The sequence below is a fragment of the Lutra lutra genome, chromosome 16, assembly GCF_902655055.1.
Source record: "Lutra lutra chromosome 16, mLutLut1.2, whole genome shotgun sequence".
Classification (NCBI taxonomy): domain Eukaryota; kingdom Metazoa; phylum Chordata; class Mammalia; order Carnivora; family Mustelidae; genus Lutra; species Lutra lutra.
In genome coordinates, this window is record NC_062293.1 from 23,277,427 (window position 1) to 23,302,310 (window position 24,884).

The window sequence follows — 24,884 nt, forward strand, 5'->3', positions numbered from 1 at the left end:
GGCCTTCTGGGTTTGGCCCTCGGCCTTCCCCCAGGGGGCAGTGACCTTGGGGGCAAGCAAGCTGGCATCTGGCTTAGGCCCATGAGATCAGGAAACTGGACACTGGGCAGAGAGGACTGGCCTGGGCTCTGGGCCAGGACTGGGGTCAGGGTGCCCAGAGAGATGGCCTCTGTGTGTGTGTGTGTGTGTGTGTGTGTGTGTGTGTGTGTGTGCAGACAGGGACACACATTAGTGCAGGGTACCCTGCATGCAGTCTGGGCGCCTGCTCTGTGTGTGGCAGCCCAGGGCCAGGTTCTGGGTATTGCTGAAGTGCTCGGGGGGAGGGCACTTGGCCTGTGCACCCCGAGAGTGTCAGTTTGGGTGACGGGGCTGGCAAACCAGGCTTGAACAGGCTGTGGTGTCTGTGGGCACACGTGCTGTGACCATGGCAAGCCTCTGTGATGTCAGAGAGTGTGCATGTGGTGGTAAGTTGGGGTACACATGCTGTGACACCCCAAAGTGTGTTGTGCTGGTGTGACGTTTGAGGAGGTGTGGGGTTGTGGCCATGGGTGTGGCGCCGCACGGGCCTGGGGCGGTGTGTGACTGCGCATGGGGAGCGGGATGAAGGGTGGGCACCGTGGTGTTTGTGTTGTGTGGCTGTGTATCTAGCGTATTGTGTGTGTGCAGTGAGTGGTGTGTGGCGTGTTGTGCGAACAGCAGCACTCAAAGGTGGAGTGGGGTGTGTGTGTGTGTGTGTGTGTGTGCGTGTGTGTGGGGACACAGCTATAGGAGACAAGTTCACACGGGGCCAGGAAGGGAAGGGGTGTGGAGAACAGGCTCCTGGGAGCCGATGAGAACGTGCCAGTCTGGCAGGGCCTGCTGGGCCACCCTCCTTTCAGATACCCTGGCAGGAATCTGGCCTGCCAAGGCCAGCGCCCCCCCTCCCCCAGCACAGACAGCAGCCCTGAATGAAGCAACAACCAGCCCCAGCCCCGGGATGGGTCTGGCAGCCCTGATTGGGCAATGCCAGGCTGGGGCTGCCCCCAAAACTCTAATCTGCCTTCCTAAAGGTCTAATGCACAAGGGAGGCCCAAGGAGAAGGGACATATTGTGCCCCCAGGGGCCCTCCACCTCAGACAGCAGGACTGGACTCACCAGCTGGAGGATGTCCTCATCCTTGGGCATGATGGAGAGCTCCAGAGTATCATCGCTACAGAGACAGGGCAGGGGGTCAGGCCAGGCGGAGGCAACAGGGTCTGGGAGAACCCCCCCTGGGGGGGGGGTCAAGGCGGTGGGATGCAGGGACTCCCGCAGTGGGCTGGGAGCTATTGCAGGAGAAGGGAGGCAGGGGGCGCTCACCTATTCTGGATCAGAGCTATGACCTGGGAGTAGGTCTTCCCAATGACACTCTCCCCATTCACCTTCACCAGCCGGTCTCCTGGAGAAGAGGGGCAGGGTCTCAGTGTGAGCAGGCCAAGGGGGGGGGGCCTGGATCTGAGAATCCCATCCTGACTGGAGGGTAGGGAGAAGAGGCCCAGGGAAGTATAAGAAACTGGGAAATCCAGACAGCTCACCTGTGCGCAGGCCCGCTCTGTGGGCAGGGCCGTCATCCTTCACATTCTTGACAAAGATGGTATCCATGGGCTCCAGGCGGTGGTGCCGGGAGGAGGGTCCTGGTGGGCATCAGCTAGGTTAGCTGCGGGGGGGAGCTGCTGCAGGTCACACCCATGCGCAGCTACACACACACAGGGGACACACATTCAGAAGGATCACACCCACACGGACACAGATGTGGACCTGTACGTTCACAGAGATGGGGATACACGGGTGGGTGGTGGGGGGAGGCCAGAGGACACACCCTTGGGAGAACAAAAACCCACATGGAGGAAAACCTACACGGACACACATGGTCACTCCTTAAATGCCCCTCGCGCCCCAGCACTGTGCCAGAAAGCAGACTAATAAGGACGGACAGATGGACAGACAGACGTGGGCCTTGCCCTCCTGGAGCTCCCTGGCCAGCGGGGCAGAACGTCCACACCCACAGACCCATGGACAGCCGCAGAACAGCCCTGTAGCTCAGACACGCAATGCCCACACCTCCCTCGTACCCCTTCCCCAGGGCAGCGCTCTAAGCAGAGCCCTCCAGCTCCCGAGATGGACGCTCACCCCCTCTGGACAACACATTACACCCCAGCAATTATCCTCTGCTGCTGTCTTCATCAGAGGAATGGGTCTGTTCTAGGTCAGCTGGCTCTTGCCCTCATCCCTACGGGCCTCCGCGATGGGGACTCAGGGAGACTTTGTCACCATGGCTGCCCCACAGAAGCCCCAGTGGCAGAGAAAGAAGGATGCCCGTCTTGAATATCTTGGGTGGCGGAACGGGGCCCTTGGGGCTAGCAAGGGTGACAGCTAGGGGAGTCAGGCCCACATCGGAAAAGATAAAGACCTTAGGGGTCCCCTTACACCCAACAGAAGCCCAGTGTCTTTACCCCTGAGGACAGCCATTGGTCAGTTGCACCTACCGCCGGCCCCCGGGCTCTGGAGCCCTTGTCTGTGCCTCATTCTAGCCTGGGAGTAACTCCCAGGGGCCAGGGGCCAAGGGCCAGGTCTTAGAAAGCCACTGGCTCCCCAGAGCACCCCCAACTCCCAGTGTGGAATGCAGGCCCAGAGGGAGAGAAATTGAGAAAAGAAAAGAAGGATCGAGAGAGAGAGAGAGAGAGAAAAGATATCCAGAGTGGACATAGGGAAGAGCAAAGACTGGAACAACATTTGGGGGGGGGGCAGGTGGACAGCAAAATTCTGGCTGACTTTGGGTAGAGAGGGGAGAAACAGAAGCTAGAGGACAGGCCACAGCCCCAGCCCTAGGACCTGCCCCCACCACTCCTTACCTCCTCCTCCTCCTCCTCCTCCTCGTCCTCCATTCTCTTCCTCCTGCAGTGGACAGAGAGGTGGGTGTGGGCCCTCCATCCAGCCCTCAGCAGCTCTGCCTGGGCGGGACCCTCAAGCTCCCCCACCCGCAGCCTCCCTCTTATCTTCCCGCAACTAGCCCAGCACCCCCGGGAGGGGGGGGTGTCAGTGGGGACATCAAGTCCCAGGGAATGTTCCCCAGTAACACGAACCCTCTCTTGTGACTGCTGACCCCACAGCCTTGTATCTCAGCCATCTGAAAGCCCTCAATCCAATGGGGGACCCATGACCCTTACCCCTGGGGAGTTCAAAGCCCAATGGAGGCAGTTCCAAACAGGCTAACAACCCACAGAGAGGATCCAGGCCCGCACAGATAAGCAGGGAGGACAAGTGCAAACGGTGGCTATCAGCTCTTAGAGAATGGAAGGGAAGGCCTGATTAGCACCCCTCTGGGGGGAAGGGATTTTAAGGCAAGTCTGAGGAGGGAGGGGAGAGAGCACTGTGGGGAGCGGAGGAGCCCATGCAGGCAGGCGCGGGGCCACAGAAAGTAGCAAGTGTTTGTGGGACTGGATCAGCTGAGCTGAGGGAGGAAGAAAGCGACACCAGCAAGTGCCAGAAGTCAGACAAAAGTGTTCGGGGTTGAAAGGAGAGAAAGAGGGAGCCAGTGAAGGTTCCTGGGTGGGAGAGAGTGGATGTGAAATACCAGTTAGGGAAGAAGATTCTAGCATCTAGCGGGGCTAAGAAATGGAGTCCAGGAGACCCACGAGAGAGGCCCCTGGGATCAGCCTAGTAGCGAGAGGGAGAGAATGGATTTGGGGAGGAAACAGAAATGAGGGAAGGAGAGAAGGCCAGGGAGACAGGACAGGGCCACCGGACGGCACACTAGAGCTGGATGAGATGCTGGGCGTCATCGGATCTACCACTCTCCACAGACCATCCATCCATCCACGCAGATGACAGGGCATGAGTTGTCCAGGGTCACTCAGAGGCAGTAGCAGAAGCAGGGCTGAAACACAGGACTCTCTGGCACCCCAGCTGGGACACGAAGGTGACTGGGCCCGGCCCCTCCCCACATGGAGCGTGCCTGCCTGCTGATGTGAGCTGACAGCACAGTGAGCTGGTGGCAGGGGCAGACAGATGCATTTAGACCGCTGAGCTCCCTGAGGGCTCCCAGCCCTGGGCAGATCTGGAAATTGGATGGAGCCTGTCCCTGGCTGGCCCTGCCTGCGGTCTTCCAGCACCCCAATGCGCGAGGTCTCTCTGACACAGGCCTACCACCCTGTCTCGACCACTCAGGCTGCATCTGTCCCACTCACCCCTCAGCTGGGTCTCCCAAGAGAAGGTGGCAGGGGGACATTCTAGGGAAGAAGGAAAGGAAAGACTGGAGGTCCCAGGGACCTAGGAGGCTGTGCCCCTCCCTCTTATATACTATCACCCGCGGCTTACACTCTTAAGCACGGCTGCAGCCAGTGGGAATCTTTTAGGGAGGGGCTTCCAGATTCACACACGGATGAGGGCGCACGGGGCCGTGTACACGAGATGCATATTTACAGATATCCGCGGTTACAGATGGACAAACGCACATGCGCACGACCAATAGATGTGCACACGGCTATACACACCAAGTCATGCAAGTTCACAGACACAGGCAAGGCCTTGGCTCTCAGGCAGGTGAGACTGAGCTCCCCAAGGGACAGCCCCCAACAGCTGGTCCCAGCCCAGAGGGAAGAGGAGAATAGGGTTCACTGACTCCAAAATAAATCTGTTTCCTCCCCTGCTGGGAGACAGGTGGGGGAGGGAGCAGGGCCCTCTTGGGGAGCCCTGGTTCCTGCCTGGGGCTCCCTCACCTGCCTCCCCTGAGCGCCTGCTTCCCAGGCAGGGAGGCCCTCCCCCGCTCAGCCCACGCTGCAGCCCCAGTTCCTGGACTCAGAGAACCTGACATTTAGATGAGGGCCAGAAGGGCTCTTGGGGGTCAAGTAGGAGGAGAAATGGAGCCCGAAGGAGAGGGAGACCCTCTCAAGGTCCACAGTGAGGTAGGAGCTGCAGCGGGATTAGAACCCAGGGCACCCTCTGCGCAGCCCACTGCTCTCCAGAGCACAGAGCCCAGGCCAGAGCGGACGGGGACACTCCAGGAGTGCCAGAGGTGTGTGGAGACAGACTCCCCAAGAGCTTGGGCCAGGGAGGGGGACCACGAACCCAGCTCAGAAGCAGCCAAAGAGAACACAAAGTCCCTGGAACTCCATCTTTCAGAGAAGATAGAAGGTTGTTCACCTTCCAAGGGCCAAGAGTCTGGTGGTGGGCATGAGCATCCTGGCTCGCCCAGAACCATCCACCAGCCCCTTCTCCTGGGAAGACCAAACCCAGAGCAGTTAGGGAGATAGTCCACACTCCCACAATGCAAATGACCCAGCCAGGGCTGTCCCTGCCTCTCCCGGGGGACCCTCCTTCCCTCCAGGCCACAGAAGAAGGGCCATGGAGCGGGGAGGGCAAAGGGATCTCCCCTCCCCCCATTAAGGCTTCCTCAGGTGGGGCCAGGTGGTGGGACCAGGTGGGGGTACCTTCAGGCTGCAGTGCACGGCTGACTCGGGTGGGTACACGATGAAGTGGCGGAGGGTGAAGCCAAAGCCATCCTGGAGACTTTTGTGCAGCAGCAGTGTCCGCGGTCCCTGCCAGGGGAGGGGGTGCCCCGGGGAGCACCCATCTCTCGGGCCCAGTGGCAGCTGTTGGAACATAGGGAGACAGGGTTGAGTGGCCATGCGGCCCACGCCCCTGAGTCTGCACACTGCCTCCCGCAGCCAGAAGGGATGGGGGACAGCTGGGGGGGGGGCGTGGGCCCTGGGGGGTTCCAGGCCCCCTCCCCTGCTCCCCACCTCCTCCTCCTCCTTACTCCCTTCTTTCCTCTCCCACCCTCCCCAGCCCAAAGCTGCTTCTTTCTTTCTCTCCCCTCCATCCCCATAGGTTGCCTTTGCCTCCAGGGAAACAAGTCTCCCCAGCCAACCACATTCTCATTCAGGTCAGTTTGGCAAATGTTTACTGAGCACCTACTATGCTCCAGGAAGTGCACACACAGACTGCTTGCTGGGGAAGTGCCTGCTGCCATCCACGCTCACTGCTGCCTGCTGCACCATCACACACACACGCACACATGCACACACACGTCAGCACGCACTCCTGCAGTGAGAACAGCACACACCCAGAGAAGCACACTCTTGTGCAAAGGTGCTCAAGGACGGACACACAGAGGAGCAGACACACACACACACTTACATTAGACAAACATGTGCACACCCAGTCGCATACAATCAGGGTCTTGCACAGCACATACATACAGACACAGGCCCCTGGCATATGCTGCAGACACACAGACACACACGTGTGCTGACAGACGGGAGCGCAAACATGCATCCTTCAGGAGCAGCAGCAAAAGCAGGTGAGGGACTAGAGCCACGAGGGAGCAGCCCAGACCCCAGACAACCAAAGGGACTTCCTGAGGCTCTGGAGCCCAGCCAGAGGCCTGGCTATTCGTGGGATCGAAGAGGGGGAACCGGGTTGGGGTGGGGGAGGCCCTCCACTGCCCTCTGGCTGACCAGATGCAATCCTTAGGATTCCCCAAGATGACCTGGCAGAGGGTGTCTGAAGACCACGGTTTGGGGGCACACAGGTCTGCTTCTGGAGCAGGAGGGACAAGAGCACAGACACCCCCTGAGAGAGGGCTCTCTCTTCAGATTCTCTGCTCAGACGCAGAGAGAGAAGGTGGGTGACAGAAGGGTGTCAGACAGACGCGTGACCAGGGCGGTGGACGGCAAGGTGGAGAAGACGGTGAAAAGCCAGGATGCCTCCCCTGGGGCTTTTAACCCCCAACTGCAGGCATCCTAACCTATCTGAGGGCCCTCATCCAAACCTCAGAGGGCAAGAAACCCTTTTACCCCCACCCTCAACAGTCCTCAACCCCCAACTCCTCCCAGCACCAGCACCAGGCAGGAGTCCTCAGGGGAACAAAGGCAACTGGGTGGAGAGGGAAAAAGCCCGTGGGCTTAGTGGGTGAGAACTTCCCTCCCCCACCCCCCAGTAAGTCCCTTTCTCTACCCCCCACCCCAGTATAACAGCTAAAGAAAGTTCAAATTTGCCACTCCAATGAACGGATACTAAGACACACCTTCATGTATCCCTGGCCCAGCCTGTTCACACTTCTGGTGGAAAGCAGACCTGGGCCCAGCCCTTTTGCAAGGGATTTCTTTTTTCCTTCCTTCCTTCCTTTCTTTCCTTCTTTCTTTCTTTTTTTCTTTCAGAGTTTGTTTGAGAGAGAAAGAGAGTATGAGAATGGGGAATGGGAGACAGAGAACCAGGCTCTCCCAATGTGGGACTCGATCCCAAGACTGTGGGATCACAACCAGAGCGGAAGGCAGACGCTTAACCGACTGAGCCACTCAGGCACCCTCACTAGGGACTTCTGTGCGGGGTGGAAAGTGGGACCGCAGTTACACAGGCTTGGGAGAGCGGGTGGATTGTCAGGTCTCAGAAGATGAAAGAAAAACATGACAGAGGTGGGAGGCTGGCTTCACGTAGTCCCAGAGAACATGGCCAGGTGGAAGTTACGGGGGCCTGAGCGAGGCTCCAGGCCAGGGCAATCATTCCAATCATATCCATTTAGAAAGCTTGTCAGATGAGGTTGTGAGTACTCATTCCCCTGAGAGGTCCAAGCAAAAGAACTCCCCAGTCCTGGCGGTGCTCCCCAGTCCGGGCAGCCATGGCATTCCATGGATTCCGGCATGGGGCAGGAGGCCTGGAGATGGACCCTTGGCTCCTTCCACTTGTAGCTAGAGCCCCCCCGCCCAAGTTCCACCGAGCCCCACACCCCCTATGGGGGGGTCTGAAGAGTCCAGAAGAGAAAATTCTCTGGGAATTCTGCTGAGGTCTGAAATCCCCAGGATTTCCTATCTCTGCTGACTTGGCAAGGAACTGATGGGGGAGAGAAGAGGGCCTGGGGGACCCTCCCTGCCTGTTCCTACCAGAAGCCCCTGCTCCTCCCCAGTGTTAGCTGCCTCCCCTGCACACCTCTCCCCCCAGGCTCAGAGATGAGGCTGTTTGCAGGGCCCAGTGTTTTGCCGGTGTCCTGGATTAAGGTTTAAGCCACCAGCTGCCCCAGTGACGAGAAGTGGCTGGGACAGGTCCCCACACGCCCCCCACCCCTCCTCCAGCACACATCCTGCCCTGAGCAGCCAGTGGCCTGGGGGTGCCCCTCTCTGGGGGCCTTGCTGTAACCCAGGTCAGGGGGCAGGTCTTCTCCTCTCAGGTCCCTTCTTGGCCCAAGCCCCACTGGCACCCCCGCCCTTGTCTCTGCCTCTCCCTTTCCTCTTTTCCTTCCTCCCAGTCTCCCTTCCCCCATCCCTTCCACCCAGCTCCTGAGAATGTCCATGTGGGAATCCCCCCGTCATAGCCACTACACCCCTGCCTGAAGAGCACACAACTCCCATCAACAGCTAGATCTGGTGGTGCCCCTGTGGGAAGTTCTTCCTTGGATTTAACCTCAATCCTTCACGCTATGATGCACACATTTCCTCTCCTCCCCTCTGACCTGGGACAACACCGGGTCTGGCTCTCGTCTTGACAGGGAGTGAGGGGGTAGACACAGAAACAGAGAAGGAGTCAACATTGGGAATAGAAAGGCAACTAGATGGGGAAGGGGTTCAGCTCACACACATCCTTACTTCTGCCTCTCTGGGGGAGGCACAGAGACAAGGGGATGTGGAGAGAGAGAGACTCGGGAGGACACGGGGACATCACTGGTTACCACTCTCCTGGTCCAGATAGAGACATCCAGAAATGCCAGCTGATGGTGGGAAGAGGGCAGATGGCCCCAGGGCCACAAGTGAGACAGAGGACACATGGTAGGTTAGCAACACCAGGAACCAAAACCCAGGAGTCCTGCTCCTCCCCGCTAGTAGCATAAAGAGGTCATTGCGGGAGCACAGCCTTCATGCTGGGCACGATGCCCACTGTGACTCACGCCCTACCAGCCTGGTCGATCCCGGACAGCAGACACACTGTCCCCACCCCCTATCTCCATGCCTGTCAGTCCTCTCCCTGAGATCACTCATTACTCCTCTGCCCACTAGGAAGCCCTCCTGTGCCCTGTGCCCACCGCCCCTAACGGGGAGATGGCCAAACGATGCCCTCCACTCCACTTACTAACACCCTTGCCTGCCTCTGACTCGGGGTTCCTGCCCAGCAAACTCCTCAGGACTCTGTGCCCCAGCATCTCTTCCAACAACCCTGGTCCCTTCCATCCTTCCACTACGTGTAAACCCAGAGGCTTGAGCCACTGGAGGCCGCCCCCCAGACTGGGAGGTCCACATCCAGCACCCCCAAAAAAGCTCCCAGCCACAACCTGCCACCCTCGCCCACATCTCTCCAGCTCCTCACTCCCTCCCCACTCCGGGGCCTCCGTCCCAGAATGCCGGTCAGCTCAAAGAGCCCAAGGAGCTGGTGGCCCGATTGCACCCCCCACCCACCCGGACGAGGCCCCAGTCCAACTCTCTGCCCCCCTCGTCCCGCAGCCCCGTGGCGCTCACCCTGGCACTGCGCGGCCCCGGCTCGGGGAGATCGCTGTGGGCGAGGCAGGGCAGCCAGAGACAGCGCGGCTCCGGGGCGCTGCAGTCCACGCCGACGGCTCGCTCCCAGCGCCAGCCCCGGGCCCCCGCCCGCTCCACGCGCCACACGGCGCTGCCCACGAGCGCGGCAGCCGGCGGGGGCCCCAGGGCCCGGCCGCCGCCCCGGGCCCACGGCGCCGCGGGCCGGGCTTCCGGAGCGGGGCGCGCAGCGCGGGGGACCCTGGGGGCTCCACGGCGCCCGGCCGGCGGCGTCCTCGGCCCCCGGGGTGGCAGGCGGGCCCCGGGGGTCCCCGCCGGCCCCCCGGAGCCGCGGGTCCGAGACCCAGGGGCCCCGAGGGGATGGACGGCCCGCGCGGACGGCGGCAGGACGGCTGCACAGCTCCGCGCCTCCCGCGCCTCCCCGGCCGCAGAAGGCGCCTGAGCCTGGACACGCCGGCGAGTCGCGCCCGGCAGACGCCTCCCCCTCCGGGGCGGCCCCTGTGCGCGGCCGCCCCGATGCCACACACTCACACACACCCACACCCACGCGGGAGGCACTACACAGCGCCCCCGCGCAGCCGCACACCCTGGCCACGGGCACACACGTACACACACACCCTCACCCTCCCGCACGACGGAAGCTCACACGGTGCCCTGGCCCACATGCACGCAGAGTTGTACTCGGCAGGACGCGCGCACATCCAACTTCACGTGCCCAAGAAACACCTTCACTGGGGCACATATGTACACGCACACCTACCCACCCCGTACAGACCCACACAACACACACACACACACACACATCTATACAGCCGCTACTCTCCCATCCACACACATACTCTCACTCTCCCTCCGTCCACAGACCCCACATAAACGCACTGTTCCCCTCACATATGTATTGTGGGGGGACACCTTTCCATACATGCTTTGGATACCTTCCCATGCAAATATGCCCCCCACACCCCCCCCACACACATTTGCAAACATACCCACTGTGTTCCTAAAAGCACACCAGACGCCCCCCCATACCCACCCATACACTCTCCACACACCCCACGAGACCCCCATGAAAGCAGCTAGATGACATGCACACATCGCCCAGAGACACACATTCCATGCATAGATGCTGTACCCCTCTGTTCACACACACACACATACACACACACACACTGCCCCCCACTGAGAGCAGACTGACTCTCCTAACACCCCACACCAGACTTAGGATAGTCCCTAAAGCTGCGGGTGGGGTCCCCACCACTGCTGGTAGGGGATTGTGAGCAACCCTCTTCCCCAGGACCCCCTGCCAATTAGTTCCACCCAGAGGGGCCACGGCCAGGCTGACAATGGGTGCCTAGCTCGCCAACCCCCCACCCCAGCTTGTGAGTCAGACAGGAAGCCCATGTTGATGGCAGACCCTGCTTGCGTCCCCTTCCTGGCTCTCTCTCCCCAGGCCCCTTCCCGGGTGGGGCCAGCAGAGGCCTTGGCTAGTAGGTGCATATTCGCCACTATGTCTGTCTCATTGGACGGTTCCCAGGGTGCTTTTCACCATAGCCACTCACTGTGGCCCAGGCCCCGGGCTATGACCCCGTATTCCGGGAAAGCGATGGAGGCCCAAGAGCACTTAGCTTGTTATGGCAAGCGAGGAACTCCAAGCCCAGGGCCCCTCACTCCAACTTTGGATCTTACACCTAAATTCTAGCCGGCAGCCAGGGAAGGGCAGTGGCGGTAGGAGAGCACCTCCAGCCCAACCCTGCTCCCTTATCTAGGAGTTCTGGGAGGAAGAGCCATAGGGCTGGTCCCTGGAGTGGCAACCACCAAAGGGAGGGCCCTGCAGAAGGGGTACCTCCCCCTGCCCGTCCCCATCCCAACACCTGTGTCCTCTGCTGGACAGCCATGGTGGTGGATCAGGGTGGATGGGGTGGGAGGGGGGTAGGGGATGGAGATGGAGGAGCAGGAGAGGAACGCGGCCAGACCCAGACCGAGGGAGGCAAACTAGAGGACTACTGGGCTGGGCAGGAGCGAGGGAGGTAGGAGGAAGGGAGGAGGAAGGGTGAGGGTGAGGCAGGCGAGTGGGGGCCAGGGAGCGGGTTTTGTTCTCCTGTTTCCTGTTTGCCGCTTGCTGGGCCCCCTGTGCAGGAGCTGGACCCCCACCCCCACCCGGGCGGAAGCCGGACGGGAAGAGCAAGGCTGCCACGGGCGCTGAGTCAGGAGGGCTTAGGGGCAGAGTGGGAAGGAACCGCAGTCAGGGGAGCATTGACCTGGCATCTCCATTAGCAGCCTCCCTGCCCCCCCCCCCACTGGAAAACCAAGGATACTGGGTCAGGACCACTCCTGCCCTTGTCAGTCCTGTGCCTCCCTGTCTGCTCCCCCACCAAGGTCAGGCCTTCAGAGACCAGCTGGGAGCCCCACCACACGCTGTCCTTAGCCCTGTCACACACACTGTGGTCCCAATTGAGGGCAAGAGTCTCAGGGATGTCCTCCTTCAGAGTCCGGCCTGCTCTCCCAGTAAGCAGCCAGTAGGTCCTTCCAGCTGCCTGACTTCCTCTCTTCTTGCCGCAAGCCCAGTCCCTGATTCTGAGGAAATGGGGTTACTCTCCCCCCTCGTGCCCCACGGAGCCTCTCACGGCCAGCAGGTGCTGCTGTGAGTCTATCAGGAATCCACTTCCCTCGAAACTGCTGAGGTTTCTGAGGGCTACAGGGAGGGGCGAGGCAGAGAAGCAGCACGGGGTTCCTGTGTTCAGAGACCTAGGAAATGATAAACCATATATGATGTCCACTTCCTGCCCTCTAACCTGGCTGGGCAGCAAGGGGGTCCCCGTCTCTTCCAACCCAAACGTGCCCTTTCCCCACCCTGCCCCCTCTGCCCGGCTGCCTCCGCAGGCCTGTCAGGAAGGGGGTGCACACAGTAGGGCCTGGAAGGTTGTACAGAGTTTGAATAGATGATTCTACAGGTCTGGGGAGCCTCTCAGCCCCCTCCCCCATTTCCTCTGGGAAAGGAATGTGGGGTGGGTCCCAGAGGGGGGCGGGGATGGGGCCCAGGGCTGGGAAATACCAGGCGGTGCTGAGATTCTATTCCAAGCCTTCCTGCCTGGTGTGAGTCCTCCTCCCCTACACCCTCCCCAGCTTCCTCCCCCCAAATCAGGAATTACCCCGCTGAGCAGTCCCTCCCATCATCCTCTAGTTTGACCAGCTTGCAAAATCCATTCAACTTCACCTTGCAGAGGGTCCCTGGGATAGGACTCTCTCGGGGGCTGCGCCTCCAAGGGGAGGGCATCCAGTCTTCTCTCCAAATGAGATCATCATTCTTTACTGTTTGAAGGCACTTTCACTGGATTTCATGCAGCGTTTACCCTAAATTGGCTATTCAGGGATTGTGTTCCACCATTCTTCAGATGCAGAAACTGAGGCTCAAAGAGGGCAAGTGCCTGGCTCAAGATGTCACTTTTACTAAGCTGAACCCAGATCCCAGACTAACTCAGATCTCTTTCTATTCCCCCTCTTGTTTATCCATTTGACAAACATGTCTTGAGTGCCTGCTGTGGGCCAGGAGCCTGGCCAAGGGCTGGGACACCTTGGAGAATAAGAACACACCTTGATCGCAGGGTGCTCATAGTTCTACTGGCATCCCAGCCCCTGAAACCTTTAGGAGCCCCCAAGTTCCAGATCCAGGCCTGAGTCAGCTGTCGTCATCCCCACCAAGGGAGACCCCCACATACCAAGGGAGTCCCTGTGTCAGAGCTGCATCTCTCTATGAGGGGGCGGTTCGCTTGAGGGCAAGGTCAGGGGCCTTCAGGGTTAGACCACCAAGAAGAGGGTGGCCTGGGCTACAGAAGAAGACTGACTGTAAGGCCAGCCTGACAAGCAGAAACTGGGAAAGAGGAGAGCATTCTGGGGCCCAAGGGTCAAGGCATGTAAGAAGAGGAGAAACAGGGACGCCTGCGTGGCTCAGTTGGTTAGGTGTCCGACTCTTGATCTCAGCTCGGGTCTTGATCTGAAGGTCGTAGGTTGTAGGTTTGTTAGGTTCACATTGGATGTTAAAAAAAAAAAAAGAAAGAAAAGAGAGAGAAGCATAGCACTAAAGGCCTGTGGTTCAGGAAGTGAGAGAGAGGGGATCAGGGTCACTTTGCCTGCTTTTCTTTCTCTTTTTCTTTCTCGCCTAATTAGTGCCTCCTCTCAGATGTAGATCCCCAAAATGCAGGACAAACAGTGCCCCTACCTGGAGAGAATCTCCCCCATTTATGACTCTCTGACAGGTCCCATATATTCACCTCTATAACCACCCCACAGTCTCACACACAGACAGAGCAAATCCACCGCCAGTCCCCGTCCATCCCAGGCATGCCGGCAATGTGATACCCAAGGCATGCCAGCCCAGCCCACGCCTGGGCCTCTGACCCCTGCCCCAGTCTCCCTGCTCAAGGGCAGCCTCCCCCTGTCCTCCTCCACCCCTTTGCCCCATTCAGAGGCCTGGTTCCCAGCACTGCTTGTAAGCAGTCCTGGCATGCCCTAACAGGCCAAGCTGATGAGCCGGCCCAGCAAGCCTGCGTCTTCAGCAAGCTTGGTGTGCCATAACCCTGCGTCACTGGGAGCCTGGGGACCTCACTCGGTCCAGCCTATGGAGCAGAGGGTGGTCCAAAGGGTCTCTCCAGACCCCATGCTCTCCCCATCCAGAGCCAGGCTTGCCCTGAGTTGGGGTATTTGCTATACGCTCCTCTCCTACCCTCAAACTGGGCCAGAGCCGAGGAAGGCTGGAGGAGGAAAGGGAGGAGGAAGCCCTTGCCCTCCCAGAAGTCCCACTGCCATCTCAAGGAGGGATGGACACGACCCCAGCAGCCAGAATCCCCAGTTATTCCAGAGGCTCAGGGGCCAGCATACGGGCTCTGGAGACTTCTGGAGTCCTTGACCTCCGGGTCTGAGTCGGATCTCTACCGCTCCCTGGCTGTGAGACCTTGGGCAAGCTATTTCACTTCTTTGAGCCTCTGATCCTCACCCGTAAAATGGGAATGACACTCCTTGCCAACATCATAGGTTGTTGGGAAAACAAAGTAATTTAAAGAAAGTCCTTAGCACAGGTCCTAAGCACATAGTAGGGGTTCAAGAAATGCAAGCTGGTTTGGGCTGTTTTTTTTTTTCCTTTAAACATTTTATTTATTGCGGTATAATTGAGACACATATTAGTTTCAGGTGTGCAAACTAATGATTCACTATTTGTATATATTGCAAAATGATCACCACAATAAGTCTACTTAACACCCATCACCGCACATAGTAATAGAAGTTTCTTTCTTGTGATAAGAACTTTTAAGATCTTGGGGCGCCTGGGTGGATCAGTTGGTTAAGAACTTTGAGGATCTTCCTCTCTTAGCAACTTTCAAATATGCAATTCCGCATTATTAACTAGAGTCATCATGCCCTATATTATATCCCTGTGACTTATTTATTTTATAACTGGAAGTTTGTACTTTTTTTTTATAACAATTTATTTATTTTTTAAGACTTTTATTTATTTATTTCACAGACAGAGATCACAAGCAGGCAGAGAGGCAGGCAGAGAGAGAGAAAGGAGGAAGCAGGCTCCCTGCCGAGCAGAGAGCCAGATGTGGGGCCCAATCCCAGGACCCTGAGATCATGACCTGAGCTGAAGGCAGAGGCTTAACCCACTGAGCCACCCTGGCACCCCAAATTTGTACCTTTGGACACCCTTCACCCATTTTGCCCACCTCAAGCCCCTGCCTCTAGTAACCAACAATCTGCTCTCGGTATCTTTGAGCTTGGTTTTTGTTGTTGTCTTTGTTTTTAGACTCCACATATAAGTGAGACCAGACAATATGTGTCTCTCTCTGTTTAACTTGCTTCACTTAGCGTAATGCCCTCCAAGGCAGCGCAAACTGTTTTGATTGTCTTTTGGATATTCACACTCTCTCACACCAGCCACACTCACAGTCAGACAGGCAGACAGCCCAGCCACGTGTACGCAAGGGCCCAGCGACATGTGCAGACACTCAGGGAAGTCTGCACAGACCCAGGTGAACCCCTTCACCTGGGCTTCCTCTCCCCCTCCCACTGCCAGCCCCTTACAGGCTCCCACATGCCCCAGCGCCCCCCAGGCAGGGAGGCATCAGCAGAAGGCCCCACTGCCCTAGCAGAACTTCGGCCCTTTGGGAGTGGGGAAGGAGGCAACGTGAGACCCCGGCAGGCAAGGGACACGGCCAAGGTGCCAGGTTGGCAGGACCTCCACCCAGCAGGAGAACCAGTCCCCTCCTCAGGGACAGCAGAGAGAGGGGAGACTAAAGAGCATCTTTCCTTCTGGTGGGAAATGAGCACTTGCAGAAAAGGGTGAGTCTGGAATCAGCCACAAAGTAAACAGGAGGGCCATTGCCCAGGCAACCACAGGCTGGCGTGGGACAGAGTCCACCGCAAGCCCTCTCCACCCCCTGATTTACTCCACTCAGCGGCCCTTGACTGTCTCAGTGCTCACCCTCCATGTATCCATTCTGGTGTCTGGGCCCACGTGGGACTCCCCAGAGGGAAGAAGCTACGCCTCCTCCATCAGACTGGGAGCTCCCTGAGAACAGACAGGGTTTCATTGTTGTGTTTTGTGTTTTCATCCCATATCTGTCCAGGGTCTCCCAGAGGTCACAGCCTGAGTCTTTCCCCTCAGATTGGAGGCTGCTCAAGGGTATGTCCCAAGTCTCCCTCATTAGCCTGAGAGCTTCCTAAGGACTTTTCAGAAGTGGATTCGTACTACTAGAATGCTTCGTACACCACAGGCTCTCAAAAATGAGTTGTTCCTGGGGAGGATGTGGAGAAATTGGAACCTGCATATGCTTTGCTGGTGGAATGCAAAATGGTGCCATTGCTGTGGGAAAACAGTATGGCTTGGTCCTCCTAAAATTACACAGAATTACCATAGACGTAGCAATTCTGGCTATGTCTCCAAAAGAAGCGGCAACGGGGACTCAAAGCAGTATGCGTACACCCACATCCATGACGGCAATATTTGCAACAGCCAAAAGGTGGAAACCATCCAAACACCCACTGGTGCGTGAACGGGTAAACAGGACACGGTAAATCCATACGAGACAATTTATTTAGTCCTAAAAAGGAAGGAAATCACAACATGGATGAACCTGGAAGACGTTACGTTTAGTGAAATAAGGTGGGAACAGAAGGACAGACGTTACATGATTCTGCTTAGACGAGCTACCTGGACACCAGGATGCAGAAGACAGAATGGTGGCTGCCAAGGGAAAGGGGAAAGTTAGGGACTGTTTAATGCGCACAGAGTTTCGGTTTCGGAAGATGGCAAAGTTCGAGAGATGGACGGCGCTGAGGGTGAGGGTTGCGCAACAATGGGAGTGTGCTTAATGCCCCTGAACTGAAATGGTCAATTGCATAGTACGTGTGTTTTACCACAATAAAAAGAAAGGACAAAGTCCTATTGAAACTCCCATCTGAAGGACGTTGTTGAAAGAAGGTGGGACAAATGAACAGGTCTCCCTGGGGGGCCAAAGAGCAGGCCCTGCCCACAGAGTTTGCCCAGGATAGCTGGCAACCTCCTGTCTGGATGACCTTGCCCTCCCACCCCTCTCCGTTATGCCTTCTCAGAGTCCCTATTGTCACCTTTGGGGCCCTAGTAGTTCCCAAATAGGAGCTCTTGGGGTGCCAGGGGAGTCTGACCCTTGTACCCAGTAAGTCCTTGGCATGGATGGACCCATGGATACCCCAACTCTCGGGATGTCACATCATCCTAAGGCGTCACAACCTTGGAAGAGTTTCCCTAGCAAAAGCTGTGGGGACTGTGGGGTTCCCGCCCCGAGGCCTCCCCGCCTCAGCACACACATCTGTTCCCAGCTTACACACCACCTGTAACACACACACACACACAAACACGTGTACGCAAGGGTGTAACACCGAGATATGTCCCTATTCTCAAATGCTTTCTCATGCAAACACTCCAAGAAAAACATCCCTACCCACTGAAGGGTGCGCGTTCTTGTCAGAGATGCAGGCAGGTCCCAGTGCAGCAGAGCCCCCTGCTGGCCCAGGTCCGGCACACTTATCTTCCTTCACAGCCCCGAGTGGGCGGGGTGCCCTCATCCCTCCACCCACCTCTCCCCACTGCTTTCTCCATGCCCCTCAGCCCCCTACCATGCCCTGGGATCACCCCTCCCCGTCTCGTACAGAAGAGCAGGGCTCCCTGCAGAAGGACAGAGTGACCATGAGACCTTAGGGAGGGTTTCCTTTGGTCAAGGGGTACTGGAGAGAGGCCAGAGCCCCTTTGCAGACTAGGTCATATTCAGGGCATTCATTCCTGAAGGCAGAATACTTGCAAAGACTCTGCTCCAAAATGTTATCCGTTCTGCTCCTCCACACTGGACCACACTGGAGGAGAGCTCTGGGACTGACTCTCCCTGTGGCCCCACACAATCCTCTCCGGAAGTTCTTCCTATTGTCCGAGCACCTGGGCAGAGACAACAGGTGCACCCACTGGTTTCTTTCAGGGGAGAGCTCGTCCTAGTCAAGCTGAGACCACATCCCCTCCCAGGGCAGGTCTCGGCAGATTCCGAAAGTCTCCCCCAGGGTACTTGGGGCTCCCTGGCAGGGAGAGGCTCTCAGCCCCACCCCTGAAACCACCCACCCCCTCACCCTAGGCCCTGCCTAACCCGTCCAGGTCATCCCTTCACCCAGCCTTGGAGCTGAACCTCTCCCTAATCCAGCCCAGGATGCTTCAGAGGCAGCTGGAAGGGTGCAGGGGATGGTAGTTCTGCAGGGACAAACCACCTCGCTTGGCTCCTGTCCTCAAGGCAGCCGTGATGGTTTTGGGGCTGGACTCCGTGGTCAGAAGACAGATGGCATCGCTTTGGTCCCCCAACCCCAGATCCTACCCCTCCCCTGCTTGCCTGGCCCTGAATCTGGGACATGGTAAATGTCACAGCAGTAATTAAGATCGAACCCTTACTATATGACAGGCACTCTACGCATGCCTTCCCTCATTGAATAGCAGAGCAGCCTCTTGGGACAAGTGTGACACACACCCACTTGCCACCCCGGCCCCTCAGAGCCCCCGTCCTATCTGGTACTAGGTAGGGAATGATTGGAGCCAGGGCACTGAGCGATGGGAGACATGGGGCTAGTGAGAGAGAGATCACTGTCCCAGCATGAAGGCTGCTATGGAGAGAATATCACACTTGCCATTGGTACTGGTCCTAGCCCTTTTCTGCCTCTAGGTCCCTCAGGCTTTCTTACTTCTTCAGGGATACTGGCCTGACAAAGTTACTGGAAAAGCATTCTGGGAATCAACAAATGGGAGGTTTTATGGCCTAGAAAGCCCCACATCCTACCTATCAGAGGACCTTGCTTCCCAAATGTCTCCTTCACCAGTTAACCATGTTCACCACTCTCTTCCAAGCTGCCACCATTCCTCTGGTTCAGACTCATTGTTTTAAAGTTGTGACCACCAGGCCCCGTGGGATGGGTTTCCAGGTTCCATGTACACTACACCCCCTCCCTCTGTATTCTGCTATCCTGGTCTACTTCCAGTGCCTTTAGGTTCCAGCTTCAGGCCCTTTGCACATGCTCTTTCTGGAATGCTGTTCTCTCTTGCCCAGCTCCCTCCCTGCCTCACCAAACCACACCCTAATTAATTCCTATCCACCCTGTAGTTCTCAGCAAAAAAGTCACTTCCCCAGAGACACCTCCCCTGGACCCCAGACTAGGTCAGACTCCTGTATCACTCTTGAGTTAGTGTGCATATATTTACGACTGTGCATGGCAATGTTTCTGAATGGGAAGGAATAAATGAGCCTCTCTTCAGAGAGAGTCCACATTGGCCAGAACACTGTCTCCAGGAGGAGACTATCTGGGGCAGGGGCTGCTTCAGATCTTTGTCCATCTTTTTGTACCCCACACCTTCCTCAGTGGGAACAGGATCCCGAAAATGGGGGTACTGGAATAAGGGAGTAAGAGGTGGGGAAAAGAGGGAAGCTGCTCCAATCCTCTTTCAGTGTCCTCTGTCCCCCAAGCCCAGCTGGCCAGGCCCTTGTCCACCCAGGCAGGGCTGGCCCTCCACATCCACAGATCCCTCTCCCCCACCCCTATCTTCTCTTAACTAACCAAGATCTTCTCCAGATCTCAGCTTGACTGTTTCTGAAAAACTTCCCCCGACCACAAGCTCAAGAACTTGCCAGGGTCCCGCAGCTAGTGGCAGCTCTGACTCAAGCCTAGGTCCGTCTGCGGGCAGAGCCCAGGCTCTTAGCCACCTCATTACACGCCTCATTACTACCAGTTTCTCCCTGGAGGCCACGTCGAAAGACACGCCCACTCTCTGGGCCTCAGTTTCCTCCTGTGGGCTGGGCCACCTCTAGATTTCTGAAGATTGGCATAGAGGTCGAAGGGGCAGGAACGGGGTAAGAGGCCGGGAAAGGAGGGGGTGAGGAGGTAAGGAGAGGAGAGCAGGGAGGGAGGAGTGCGGAGAGGCGGCAGCCTCAGGCCACCCAGACGTGAGAAACGCCAAGTATGCGAACTACGCCAGCCGGAGCTATGAATAGTGCGGCCAGGCTGGCAGCCCAGGTCGGCCCAGCCCGCCCCGCAGCCCCCAGCCCCAACCCCAGCCCGCCCACGCCAGCCCTGCATCAGGGGCCAGAAACACCGCGGGGGCCTGGGAGGCGCTCTGCGGAGCCGAAGCCGAGCGGCGGGGGACGAAGGGGCGTGGTCATGCAAATAGCAATGCAAACAGAGCGCAGCACGCTTATCCGATTGGCTGGGAACCAGCGCCGAAGCCCGGCCCTGGCTAACACCCGCTCCCACCCCCGCGGCTGGAGGTCTTTAGGGTCACCCCATGGCTGATATCCCACTGATGCCCTGACCCCAGTGGAGGCCTCTCACCCTCTTCCGTCAAGGCCCTGTAAGGCTCTGCCGCCTTAAGACTCCGACCCTCCCACCCCAGCGCCAGGCCAGCTCCGCCCCGTTGGGGCTCACCTGTCTGACAGATGTCTGGCACTTGGGAAATTACAAGGCCCTCAGGCCTGCCTCGGGACTCCCTCTGCTCATCAGTGAGGGAGCACACTGGCCTCGGGGCAGGAGACTACGTCCCTGGCCTAGCCCTGCCCCTTGTGTGTCCCCGAAGGAGTCAGTCAACCTCAGAGCCCAGCCCCCAGTCCCATTCTGGAACTACTGAGTAGGTGTCACCGAGAGTGAGGAGTCAAAGAGAACTCAGATCAGCTCCCAGCTCTGTGACCCCAGTCAAGTGGCTTCCCTCTCCAAGCCTCTGCCTTCTCAGTTGTCAATGGGGCCCCTGAGAGGACTTGTTGAGTGCTTGACACATCTGAATTGCTGAACAAATCTGAGCTCAGTAGTCCACAAAGGATTGTTTTAAATTAATGAAACAATCCCTGATTTTATGAAGAGACAGGCATGCAACAAAGAGGTTGTAAAGCATAGTGTCTAAACCTTCCTAAACAGGGGCACCTGGGTGGCTCAGGCAGTTGGGTGTCTGCCTTCTGCTCGGGTTGTGGTCTCAGGGTCCTGGGATCGAGCCCTCCATGGGCTCTCTGCTCAGCAGGGAATCGGCTTATCCCTCTCACTCTCCCTCTCTGCTTTCTCTCTCTCTCTCTCTCAAATAAATAAATAAAATCTTTAAAAATAAATAAACATTCCCAAATATGATTCAGAGGAATCTGGGTTGGATTTTTGTTATTTTTAAAATATTTTTAAAAATTGTTGGGGCGCCTGGGTGGCTCAGTGGGTTAAGCCGCTGCCTTCGGCTCAGGTCATGATCCCAGGTCCTGGGTTCGAGCCCCACATCGGGCTTTCTGCTCAGCAGGGAGCCTGCTTCCTCCTCTCTCTCTGCCTGCCTCTCTGCCTACTTGTGATTTCTCTCTGTCAAATAAATAAATAAAATCTTTAAAAAAAATAAAAAAATAATAAAAAAAATATTTTTAAAAATTTATTTATTTGACAGAGATCACAAGTAGGCAGAGAGGCAGGCAGAGGGGGATGGGGGAAGAAGGCTCTCCGATGAGCAGAGAACCCAATGCGGGGCTTGATCCCAGGACCCTCAGATCATGACCTGAGCCGAAGGCAGTGGCTCAACCCACTGAGCCACCCAGGAGCCCCAGGAATCTGGGTTTGAACCCCCAACTTGCCCACCTCTTAGCTGTGTGTCCTTGGACTAGTTACTAACCTGAGATTTCTACAATTATAAAACAGAAATAATCTATTCCTATGGGGTTGTGCCAAATTAAAGAGATAATGTATGCAAAATGCTTGGCACAACAGTGTCTGGCACCAAAATGCTCAATAAATGTTAGTTGTGGGACCCCTGGGTGGCCAGTAGGTTAAGTATCTGCCTTCAACTCAGGTCATGATCCTGGCATCGTGGGATGAAGCCCTGAGTTGGGCTCCCTGCTCAGTGAGGAGTCTGCTTCTCCCTCTCCCTCCCCCTGCTCGTGTTCTCCTCTCTCTCTCTCAAATAAACAAATAAAATCTTTAAAAAAATAAATGTTAGTGGTCACCAATATTCCTATTATTATTATGTTGTTCTCACAATGGATACCAAGTGCTATGGGAATGTTTGCTCATCAGTCAGCACATCCAATCAGCAAGTCCTGGTCTAGAAGCTGCAGATAAAGCAGGGAACAACACTAAGTCCCCATGCTCGTGAGGCTTAAGATCCACTGCCCAGAGGAGGAAGTTCCCATATATTTGAGGAAATGGGGTTACGGTTGGGGGCTTACAGAGAAGAATATCCGAGCTGGGCATTGAAGGATGAATAGGAGTTTAAAAAACAGAGAAGGCAGGGAAGGGTTTATCAGACAAGGAGAAGAGATGGTATGTCAAGTTTCTAGAAAGGGGAAAAGAGTGAGAAGTCCCACTCCTAACCTGTCCTCTCCCCCTACCTTCAGTTTCAGCCCTCATCATCTCTCACTTGGTCTGCAGCCTCCACTACCTGACACCCTTCCAACTCCAAAGTATTTATGGCAGCAAGTCAAGCTCATTCGTATGGCACGAGGGGTCTGCCATGATGGTGGCAGGGAGGGGTAGGATTCGCAGTTCCTTGGCCTTGACAATCTCATCTCTACTCTCGGTCTTGCACTCATTGATGCCAAAAGAGGCCAGGCTATTTCACACCTTCTTGCCTTTACTCATGCTGGATCTTTCTGTCTGGAATGCCACTCTCTCTCCTCCACAACCCGCACCCCCCAGACATCCTATCAAGCCTTGGCAAGCCTCAGTGGAGCCTTCTTCCCTCAGAGCTGGAGCATCTATAGAAGAGGCAGCAGGGTTTGCCCATATCTATCAACCCCTCCTTGGATTTCAAGGCTCAGGACGGGGCAAGGGAAAGGGTCCACCTTCCCAGAGTGGGATGGGTATCCTCCAGGCTTTTTCTTGTGGAGGAATGTAGCAGAGATCTCAAGCCGCAACCCGGGCTTAGGATTCAGAAAGTTGCAGATTTAAATGCAGATGCTAGCTGACCTTCGGCGAAGTTGTCTACCCCTCTCGGAGTCTCAGCTCTAGGATCTGTAAATATACAACCTCCGCACGATGGCCCTTGAAAACGATCAAAAGGAATTTCCTAAAAGAATCTTCAACCTAACGATAGGTTTGGAAACAGGAGATGAGAGAAAGGTGATTAATCTTATCACCAACTGGTTTTTTACAAACCCCTGTGGGAATTCTACCCTCCAACACTCTTTTCATCATGAAACCCTTCTTCCTACCTTTGTGACCACATTCACACTCAGATGATGTCGCAGTGAAGACATTACCCTGTGCCTGCTTCTGTCTGACTCCCCAGTTAGGCCAGGCCACGTTTATGTTAATAATTTGGGCAAGGGGCAGCAAAGAATGTTCTGGACTCGCAGACAGTATAGAAACAAACATAACACTGTTATGAAATCTTCATGAAACTTTTGGGTGGCAGGAAAAGCAGACAATGAACCCCTTGAGGGCAGGGCTGTGTCATATACTCATCCGGATCCCAAGACCCACAGAGAGAGCTGCGAACGCAGACCCTACATAGGAAATGGCCACCAGATGAAAGAAGGTTGGTTTGCATTAAGATCTGGCCGCTGCCTGATTTTCCAATTCCTGGAGTCAGGTCCTTCTCCTGCCCCACCCCCATGACATTAGGGAGCGGAGAGACACTCTATGTATAGGCCAAGCCTGGGAATATCCTCACTGTCCCAGGCCACACCCAGTCTCGAAGCTAACCCTTCAGCCAGCATGGTGGAGACCTAAGCATCTGGGAGGAAAAGGTCCCAGAGGGGAAGGAAGGGGGGCTGTTTTTTCTTCCCCACAGCAGTCTCAGCCTTGCTGCTTGGCCCCCATTTCCTGCATCCCACTCCCCTCTAGCAGATACCCCTCCACCTCCTGAGCTCTAGGTTCAATCCAGCTGTCCCCTCACCCCTACCAGAAGCTTCAGGCCAGAGGGAGGGCATGGTGCCAAGGATTCATTAGAGTTAATGAAGGCTCAGCTCTGCAGATGCCAGTGCAAGATACAGGAGAGTACCAGAACCGCCCACAGTCCCCCATCAGGGCCTGGGGTGCTCAGCTCCCTCCTCCCCCACCCCTCTCTTGGGGAGGAACCAGGGGCCACACCCTCAGAAGAGGAAAGGGAGATTTAGAAGAATCTTCTCGAGTACAGAGAGTGCCATGATGCCCAGAGATCAGGGCGTGGGGCCATGAACTGGAAAAGAACCTCAGGGCAGGGTAAGGCTCTCACCTTGGGCTGTCAAGGTGCCACTGTCCACTGCTCAGCCCAAAAAATTTCACCAACAGCCTCCTTTCATGGAATCACAGCAGAGCCGAGCTGCGGAGACTCTGGGAACTTCTCCATTACCCTGGGATTACATACAACTCAGCCGCTTGAACCCTGTTCCCACCTGGCTTCCATCCTCCATCTTCCTCCCACTTCAGACTGTCCCTGCCCCTCTGCCTCCTCACTTTGGCCTTGGCCTTTCTCTAGGCCTCAGCTCTGCGATGAGTCAAATGTGGAGGCGGGGGCCAGGTGGCCAGGTTGGTGGTGGGGGGGGGGCTTTAAAATCCCTCCAGTTGAAATTTTCCAAGATGCCCCCTCTCTGGTTGGCTTCACTCTCCCTCCCTCCCTTTCTCTTAGAGAACAATACAGAGTTTCCTCCACATTGAGAATGAAGGAAACTGTGGTAGAGGGTGGGGGTCTCCACTCCAGCCTTTTGGGGGGTTCTCAGGAGCAGGAAAATCTCCAGTAGGCCAGACTGCCCTTGTCCCTCCTCCCAGGGGCTCTAAGTCCCGTGCTGGCAACAGATTCTTTCCAAGGGGTGTTCTCATGCTCCCTGAGGAAGTTAAAAAGGAAGACACAGCTGTGGACTTAGGAGCCCAGAATCAGACAGTAATCAATCTGGGGACTGATAGAAACCAGGCACA

At 56.6% G+C, this 24,884-nt stretch overlaps 1 protein-coding gene across 6 annotated transcripts in view; it reads right to left on the reverse strand.

Moving 5' to 3' along the window:
- Positions 1–24,884, reverse strand: part of ARHGAP23 (Rho GTPase activating protein 23) — a 78,976-nt gene that overhangs the window by 39,669 nt on the left and 14,423 nt on the right. For 2 of the 6 annotated variants that reach the window (XM_047707240.1, XM_047707235.1), the window contains exons 2-6: positions 5,448–5,609; positions 2,871–2,913; positions 1,554–1,652; positions 1,339–1,417; positions 1,135–1,189 (exon numbers count right to left, since the gene is read on the reverse strand). In XM_047707240.1, coding sequence (XP_047563196.1) covers positions 1,135–1,189; positions 1,339–1,417; positions 1,554–1,652; positions 2,871–2,913; positions 5,448–5,609 — 438 coding nt within the window. Of the gene's footprint in view, positions 1–1,134; positions 1,190–1,338; positions 1,418–1,553; positions 1,653–2,870; positions 2,914–5,447; positions 5,610–9,461; positions 9,909–24,204; positions 24,224–24,884 lie in introns of those variants that run through there. The other 4 variants (XM_047707241.1, XM_047707239.1, XM_047707238.1 and 1 more) reach the window with 4 other exon arrangements.